The 9,570-nt window shown below is 39.0% G+C and overlaps 1 protein-coding gene across 10 annotated transcripts in view; it reads right to left on the bottom strand.

Annotated features, from left to right (window-relative positions):
• SORCS2 (sortilin related VPS10 domain containing receptor 2) overlaps positions 1-9,570 on the bottom strand; it is a 513,640-nt gene continuing 504,070 nt past the window's right edge. For 2 of the 10 annotated variants that reach the window (XM_032444044.2, XM_085547394.1), the window contains exons 26-28: positions 5,708-5,865; positions 3,432-3,511; positions 2,888-3,088 (exon numbers count right to left, since the gene is read on the bottom strand). In XM_032444044.2, coding sequence (XP_032299935.2) covers positions 3,065-3,088; positions 3,432-3,511; positions 5,708-5,865 — 262 coding nt within the window. In that variant the 3' untranslated portion in view covers positions 2,888-3,064. Of the gene's footprint in view, positions 3,089-3,431; positions 3,512-5,707; positions 5,866-9,570 lie in introns of all 10 variants that reach the window. The other 8 variants (XM_085547385.1, XM_085547391.1, XM_085547386.1 and 5 more) reach the window with 8 other exon arrangements.

Here is a 9,570-nt window from a genome sequence, read left to right as displayed (position 1 = left end):
TAGTTTTCAAACCAAATTGCATTATTTTTATTTTTAACAGTTACGTACCTGTTTTGGATTATGGATATTTTTACAGTTACATATAATTGTGGTTGGTTTCAGTCGTCTTTAAACAACAGCAATCATTATAAGTAAAACAAAGAAGCATGACTACTAATATTACGTACTTGCGCTGAAGATCCTGAATAAACTGTAATTGATTTAGCCTCACAATACCCCTGTGAGGTAGGTAATTACTATTAATGCCATTTTACAGGTGGGAAAACTGAGGCACATACAGGTTAAGTAATTTGCCCAGAGTCTGGGTACAGAATCCAGATGTGTGACAACCATCCTCTCTTTCTTAGCTAATCACCCTTCCTCACTAAGAAACTTAACTGGAGTGTGCACAAACAATGCCTGTACTCATGTGTGCACATATGCCTGGCGTTTATGCGAAGAAAGAACTCAGTTTCTGTATATTCATGTAACCAGACTTATGTAAAGGAGATACATATACATATATAAGCATCTTAAGGCATATATACATATATATACCACAGACATAGTTCAAAACCTAACACTAGAGATAATTTTCATCTAAAGATAAATTGCAAATGGGAAAATAGGAATGGTATTTTCTCAGTTTCTAAATAACTCATTTAAGTTACTCTTGATGGAGAACTAAAAGCTTACTTTATTATCTGTTGGATATTGCTAATACAGTTATAACAATACTGACAACTCTTTAGGAGACAATGCTTTTAAGATATGACAAACCAACCTCGCAGGAGTGCTGCATGAATCAAATTAATTAGCATTGAAAAACATTATTACAGGCACTATATTGTGCTAAGTGTTAATTAGAGTAGCGCGTGGTTAAATATTCTACTCTTTTCCAAAAGACCGCTGTTATCAGAGACACATATCACCCTGTTTTAAATGTATGAAAGTAGCTGCTAAAGAACAGGTCAGATGTGTGACCCAGTTCCAACAATGTCCTTAACTAATCAGACAAACAGTGGGAAAGCAATTTCAGTGCTCGGATCTCCATCCCATACCTTGACCATGAGACTAGTCCCCTGCTCGCTCCATGCTCCATGCCCACTTCAAATTCATTTCACAGGAACAAGCAAGCTGTTTGCAATGCCATTTTACTGTCTGTTCCATCCCATTTTCACTAGAGAACACTGGTGCAACCAAATTTCCAATGCACAGCGCATTCTATAGCACACTTCTCTTTGAGAAATGCAGACTCGGTTCCATGTAACATCTTGGATTTAAGCACACACTTGTTGAACACAGAAGTTAGCTAGATCACTGCTTCTCTCTGGGCCAGTTTGCACAGCACTCCACCACTACATAGGCAGAAATTTTGGAAAGAATTGTGAATTTATTTTCCTGAGGAGTCTGCAGTATTTTTCAGCATCTTTAACTTTTTCACCCAGGTCACTACATGACATTTCTAAACAAGATTTTCTTTGCTTTATACATACATCCTGTGGGGTTTCTGAGAGCCCACATCACTGCACTGAATTATGACATCCCACTCTGCTGTATTTGACAACCATATGCTCTAGGATATCCACAGCTATGCAGAAGAATGACTCCAATGCGTGGAGTAATTTTAAGACAGTTTTTTTGTGTCTTGCCAGCATTCATTATTTACTGCTTGTTTACTCAGGCAGATGCAGACAGCTACCTGTATTCCCTGCACATAAGGTGGTGTGGGAGCTTGCCACTAGCACTGGTGTGACATTCAGTGAGTAAAGAGCTATTTATCCTCCAATGAAGGCAAAAAGTGAAGAGGTTATGTTGGTTTCCAAGAGAAATGCCTTACTACAACCCCCTGCCCAACCTGCAGAAGTTGGGACCACTGCTGTGGTGGGGTCTGAGTGACACCCTGTGGTGAGAGAAAGGAAGCACGGACCTGATACCATTGATATGGACCCTCCTCACGCCCTCTGGCTTGTCAGACCAACACAAATGGAGGAGTTGGGGTATGCGTTTGCCCATCCCTGCCTCCAAAGTTGAAATCCCAAGGGATGATGTGGGTAGGAAAGGGACTGCAGTGTCCAAACTGGAGGAGGGCTCTGACCTTTCCGGCATCTCAGACCTAACAGCAAGTCTTTAAAAAATAGTCCTACAATGAAAGTGACCATGAAGACGTATTTACACTCCAAGGAAATTTAAAAAGAGACAGGCCATCAGCATGGGTTGTTACATGATAACTGCTCTGGCAGCTGTCATCATCCTAGAGGTGCTCATTCAGAAGACAAGAAGAGAGCAACTGAAATGACCGTCTGTAAGTGAAGGCACCTGGTCTGGGAAAAGCTTCACGCTGGTGTGTTTATCTCATACACGGGTGGGATCAGGAGAGGTACTGGTGTTGAGGGTTTGTCAGGACTTGCTACACTTAAAGGAGCGTTATCCTATAATTATGAGATAACCTACTTAGCACTTTGTTTAGTCCAAGGAAGGGCCTAGGCCTAAATTCATTAGATTGTCTCACATGTATTTAAGTTAAGAGCTTGTACTGACCAGGAAAACATCCAGCTCCTCGCTCAGTCCTCTCCCAGTACAGAACCACTGCTGAGTTACGGCCCTCTGAAACCATGTCATTGAGACCAACCAGCACCTGTTCTGGTTTAGAAATCACCTTTTCAAGCTGAAAAGTCCCATCCTTCTGCTGAATACCTCAATTAAAAATATAATTAAAAAGTTACAGTCAATCCTCCTAAAAATAAACATAGAGAACAAGAGCTTATACAGGAAAAAAAGAAGGTGGCATTGAATGTGCCCAGGGCTGCACATTTGCTACTGCAGCTTGAGTTTGAATAACAAATTCTCAGGCCATTAGTGAACACAAGATGTGCATCCTTCTCCACCAGTAACAGACAATGGACGCTTTTTTTCCATGGGACTGTTAGGGAACCTTCTCTCCACCAGCATTTACAGCCATATTTGCAAGTTTGTGACATCACCAGGGAAAAATAAAATGATACAGAGAAGAGTCTTTCGGTTTTTGCGTTCAGCTGTAAATATCAGCTAACCAGGTAACTGTGCATCTCTCTGGAGTTGATGCTCAAAACCACGCCTGAGTGATTGCCTGTGAAAATAGAGGGGGGGAAAAAAAAAGGACAGCATTAGTGTATTTCAAGTACTTCAAAATAAATCCACTTTTTATTGCAGGGACAAGTCAATCACATACACAGAGTGTCTTTATCAAACAGATCAGGTGATGGTTGGTGCAACAGCTCCATGTTCCTACAAGATACTTTCACCTAAAGCTTTTGCTCATGGTGGTGAATTTGTGGTGAATTCCTATGGTTTCTATCCCAGTGACAGCATAAGTTGGTTCTCTTTGCAGCTTAAAAAGGTGTAGTTGTCTCAAGGGGTGCAGGTGAGGGAGGAGAATGGCACCTGAGGCGTCCATTCAACATGCCACTGACCTGGGACTGGACACTGACCGGCATCAGCAATAGGGGAACTCTGTAGCTGTTCAAGTTGCCACTTCTCCCAGAAGGAGTCACTGCAAGGTAATGGTGTTGAGGAGTCCCAAGGTGGGGGTTGCGATAAAGTAGGCAACATAAAATATATAGAAAACAAAAAAAGTGGATGGGTGAGTCTGGAAATATTGTACTGCAGAAATTCAAAAGTTATGAGAAGAGAGAACAACAGAAAGCTAGGCCTGCAAAACCCTGCTGTGCATGGAGCAGAGGTTGTTAGAGACCTCTCCCAACAGGGAGGGAGAAAGATCACCAGAATTAGAAGGGATCTCCACAGCATAGGAACCTTCTGCAAATATTGTAAAACAGAATTTTATATCAAGCATGGATTAGAACATGTTTTGTACTCTACCCAGACTAACATAGAACAGGAATGTTTTCTTGGCAATAATGAGTGATACTGAATCTAGTAGAATGTGTTACAAGTAACAGAATGGTGCAGCGAGCTGAAATATAGTTTTTCCTCTTAAATACGGTCTTGTGTATAAAAGCTGTATGAATATAGTAGCTGATGAATATAGATGATTAGGATCCACAGAAAGGAACTTTTTATGCTCTGCTGGAAATACTTCTGGTGTTGACAACCTGGCAGAAGCACAAATCACCTCAAGAGTTGCGTTTACTAACTGTCTTAAGTTTCACATCAAAACATTGTGATCTTGCACCCTTTAACCTTAACAATATTCTGCCCAGACACGTGGTATTTCATTCTCTGTGTAAGGAGTGCAGGATCAGGCTTACATAACCAGCAATAGGAAAGCAGAGCTTATTTGCAAATGTATCACAAACAAGGGTAAATTTTCTTTATTCCAGCATTACCAGCTGTCTTCTGTAAATAGGCCAGAAGGGATTTTCTACCATTTAAAGTTATATTTTTGCACATTACTGGAGGTGTTTGAGTGCTCTACTTTAACAGGAATGTCTGCATGGACTTCATTAGCATTCAGCTTTCTCCTCTAAAGACCCTGGAGATAGGTTGATCAAACAGTTTTAACAGAGACTTTGTTTTTCCAGAGTTGTTTTTGGACCTAATTCCAATAGAGTCAGGAGTGCAAGCAAGGTCTTACAAAATCTGAATGAAAAGAGTGATATTCATACACACTATTTGTCAGAGTAAATAGAGAAATACACAAAGACAACAAAGCAGAAAAGTGGACTCTTCCACTGTACTCTGAAATAACATCTCCAAGAACCTTGAAGTAGCATGAGGTTCAGCAAACGAAAATGAAGATATCTACAACAAAAAGTAAAGATGAAACCCACATCAAAGAAATCTCTCTTCCTCCCATGATTCTCTTACCTCAGGGTACCTCTGGCACAGCCAATACAGATGCCCTTCCATAGGTTCATGAAAATATTACAGTTGCCTGTTACACCATGAAAGGATTGTCACAAATCCCAGAAGCTTTGGGTTATATGATTTATTTTCACAAGACTTGTATGAATGGAACTGGAGAGCTTTTTCCATTGTCCTACACTTCTCAAACTGTGACCTGAACACACTCTGAACACAATGGTACATTTTACAGGAAATGAACTTAACAGATCAGTACTAAAGCTACATTAAAAATAACCACAGGGAGCCAGGATATATACTTCTACCTGACACTGAAATCATTTGCTCAGAGTTTCAAAGAAAGTTTGTCTTAAAGTTTCTTTATGACCACCCCATGAATACTAGGAAATTAACAGCTAGAATAGGAAAGCTCATAAAATTTTTAATACGGGAATAAATTTAATGTTTTTAATAATGAAAAATTTAAATGCCTCTGAAATAAAATGGTAAATATAGCAATGGATCTAGATACAATCCGAAATAATGGAAACATCAACTCTACAAATTTACTGGCATACATTTGATTTTCCACTAATTCAGGGGATTTTTGAATTAATTGAAATGCTACCAGTTCTTTGCTGTTCTATGAAATATAATTTCTCCCTAAAATTGCCTGAATAAGTCTCCTGGCATTAAACTATAGTGCCTCTGTACTTGTGCTTCTGTGTAGCATGTCTATCCATACAAATTTATAACAAGCAAGCAAAATGAAGTGAACTGAGATAATAGTTAGTGGTGTACTACCTGCTTCTTCCCAAATCTGAGCAGAAAACGATGAGGAAAACAAACAAACAAACAAACAAATAAATAAAGCTAAAATGAAAATGAACATCACGTAAAAATGAGTTACTTAAAAAAATGTAGGAACTAAAAATGAAGTTACCTCTTGCGTTACCTAGCGTTTGAGAGTCCAGATCATCATCAATAAACTCCTCACCCTGGATGATGTTCTGGGTGTCCTCGCTATGATTAACAGGGCTTGTCATCTCTTGCTCTTTTTCATTGTGCATCTGGGCATAGACATTCCTGCCTGGTAGTTTCCTAAACAGGACAAGGAGAAAAAGTCTTGTGATGGAAGTCCTTTATGCCACACACGTGCTGACAAAGAGCAGACCTGCAGCAGTATGAAGTTGTACTAGAATCACACAACAGGACCAGTCACACTTTTCCTTAATTTTATGTTCACAACTTAAAGTTGTCAACAAACTATTCTCAGCCACAGTTTTATTTAACTGCCTCACAAGGATACTCAGAGCTGCTTAAGACTTAAGCATCAATTTTTCTTACTAAGATATTGATGGAAAACAAACAAAAATAATAATAAATACTATAAACACAGAAAGGCTATTTTCAGAAAGTAAAGTGGTAAAAATACCCAACAGGCATTAATTCCTGTTTCCAGACATCTTCACAAACATTAAAGCTGAGTCACAATTTCCAGACATCTTCACAAACATTAAAGCTGAGTCGCAATAAGTCAAGTCCACCTCCCCAGTCAAGGTGGGCTGACACTGGAGGTTAGCGTTCAGCGATGTTCCCATATTGTACTAGGCTTGAGGGCAAAGAAGCAGGAAAAATCCAGCAGATAGTGAATGAAAAGGGAGCAGAGGGTAACACACCAGAGTCCAGGAGCAAGGGGTATGGAGTAAGGAGTCAAACCAGCATAAGTATGGGAAATTATAAGAAAACGTTGCCTCCTTGCAGGGGAGGCTGAGTAGAGATAAGCAGGCAGCACTGAAGCAGTACTGGGAAATGATGGATTAGACCAAGCTTTCTATGGAAGACAGTGTTTAATTCATTCCCTTTGAACTGTATCTAGAAAAACAAAAAGTATGTTTGGGAATGGCTCTATCAGTTTCAATGGACAATTAGCACCATAGCTGAACCTTGGAAGCTTTAAGGTATCAGTAAAGAGCTCTTAACTATATTAAGTAAGAATTTTAAAATCGAAGAGGAAGAAATCAGGAGCTTCTAATTTTTGCAACAGAATTTATAGTTTAAACATTCCTAGGCAGCCATGGCCGCTGTTATAGGTTTGCTATCTGAAACTAGCCTGGGCACCTGAGGGCATCCTTTCCTGTTCACCAAGCAGATACTTCTGATTAGGGAGATGCAGGCTGTGAGCTCTGTTTCCATGTAGGAAACATCAGCCTGACTGCTCAATCAGCATGACAGCAGATCATGGATAAGACCATGCTCAAACACAGATCATTACAATGGGCAGAGAATAAAAATAAATAAAATGGAATATGGGGTTGAAATGCTGAGGTTAAGCTGGAGTTTCTGCTGTGCTCCTTTAGCTACAGTGCAAAGACAGAAAGACTAACAGTAATTCTTAGGTCTCTCTCTAAAAACGACCATCTTCCCCTTAATATTCTGGCAGAATTACAATAACAGGAAAAATACATGTGTTTCAGTACTTTGACTTTTGAGTTTAAATGTTATTTTAGAAGACAGGTTCTATTCCAAGTGGCACAACTTTAATTTGAGTTAAAAAGTTTCTATAACAACCTGATTTGATAATAAACTTTCAATACAACGCAAATAATTACAGTAAACAGAAAATGCTAAACTGAAACATGAGTGGAAGGGATGCCCTCCCTTCGATTTGAACTAACCAAGAGATGAACTGCATCTTCTATATCTGTACCTATGTATGTACACATACCGATCTGTATTGCTATGTGTATACGCATACACATATATACATACACACACACACACACACACACAGGTTGCTCCAAAGGTAATATTTACCATTTATTATCATGGAAACTGCAACAGCTATAAAGAACACAATAACACAATTTGATAGAAGCAAATTCTCAGATACCAAATGCTCTTTTTCAACATAGGTATGAACAAGATTAAAAAGAAAGAGTCTGCATTCTGTGCTTGTAAAAAGCTGCACCAGCAGAGGTGACCCACTGCTTCTGTCACCACTTCTGAAATGCTTCACTCACTTCCTCACTGTGCTCACAATCACTGTTTGGTCTCTATAAGCATTCAGCAAGCATCAGTGAATGTCAATGAGTGCCATTTTTTCTTCATGGAGGAATTCAGTGACAGACCTTTCTTTCAACCACACTTCCATGTCAGGATGCCATTTTGTCAGCCTGCCCCTCTGCTGCCATCTATCACAAGGCAACCAAATGTAATGGAATACTGGCAGGAAGGTTCAACCTCTCCTGCCATACTGCCAACATTCACCTCTAATGCTGTTGGCCAACATTATATAATTATTTTTTAAGCAGCCTTTATATACATAAATTACATATTTTATTGCATTATTTATAAGCAGCACAAAGAAAGAAACCTAATAGGTTTTACTCTTCTGTACTTCAGTGAGCATGGAATAAAATAAAGCACAGGAACAACCGAATGCAAATGAGAGTGATGGATAAAGTGTTTGATAGCATGGCGTTAAGCTGGTATGACTACTTGAACAAATCTGAAGGCTTTTCCAACACTAACAAAGCCAATCTGTGTATCATTCTCTGATTAATTGGGGTAAAAAAGCAATGGTAAAAGAAAGAAAGACACACCTCATTACAAAACCAAATACATTAGGTTCTTCATTGTGATTTATTTATTTTTAATTACTTTTATTTATTTATTTTGTGCCAGTAACTTCAGACAGTTTATTTTGTGTTTGCTAATGAAACTAGTCATGTGGAAAACAATATTCAGCTCAATCAGACCTGCATCCAATATGTCAGATTGCTTTTTCAGTCCACCATCAAATTCCTATGGGAAATAAAAGAATGTCTTTGTAGCACATCTGCAGAATTAGACATATGTTTCTACAAGAATTGGGGGACCTTCTCAAAGCTGTACTTCTGACAGATTTTAGATGAATCAATGGCAATATTGAGATATTTTTGACATAATAAAAAATTTATCTACCTCAAGCCCATTTGTCACACCAGACCCTTACAGCAAGGACAGCTGCTAATCTGACTGCTATCTGCCTGGATTTTCCAAGGCTGTAGTTATGTGCCTGAAACCAGGTCAACAAAGTGCATCCTTTGGTGTAAATCCTGAGGCTTCAAGTTGTGTATGTGTTAAAACTTACTAGTCTTAACACATCATCCCAGTCACCATCACCTCAGTACACACTATTAAATGTGCATGAATGAAGAAACTTCCAAGCTCAGAAGTAAACTTTAAACTTACCACTGTTAAGAGCACTTCTTTATGGGTTATGAATAAGAGGAGAAAAGGCATAAGCTGATATTTCTCACTCACCTAAACCTCATGATCCCAGTGCTGCTCAGTATAGATCCTTAACGGAAGGTATAAAGTTCAGGTACCCAGTGTAGTGTCTTAGATTCTAACAAGTAGTAAGGTTGGGAGAAGTAACTTTACAGGTCTTGTGAAGGCACACATAGGCATTGGACCTTTTATTCATGATAGAGATCTCTGTGTTTCATACTGGTTAAAGTTTTACACGGAGAAAGTTCCACCAGACTCAAGATAATGATAGTACAAGTCTCTTAAAGATGCATTTTATTATGTGCCAGATGTTCTGTTTACTTGGGACAACCACACTGTGGGATGGATGAAACAGGATGGAGATGCTGAATCTTTGCAAAAGACAGGTCTGCTTCTGGCAATTTTCCAGTTGCTCCATATTGGTCTAACTTGTAGGAAGGAAGCTTCTGCCTCTGATTACACAGAAAAAAGATGTGCATACCCTGATGTGCTTTGCTATTCTTAAGGAAATAATTTGTGTTGAGTCCAATG

This window comes from Coturnix japonica, chromosome 4 (genome assembly GCF_054131305.1).
Source record: "Coturnix japonica strain WE chromosome 4, WE-NBRP24, whole genome shotgun sequence".
NCBI lineage: Eukaryota > Metazoa > Chordata > Aves > Galliformes > Phasianidae > Coturnix > Coturnix japonica.
Note: the sequence above shows the minus strand (reverse complement) of the source record. Positions and strands in the feature narration are given on the sequence as shown.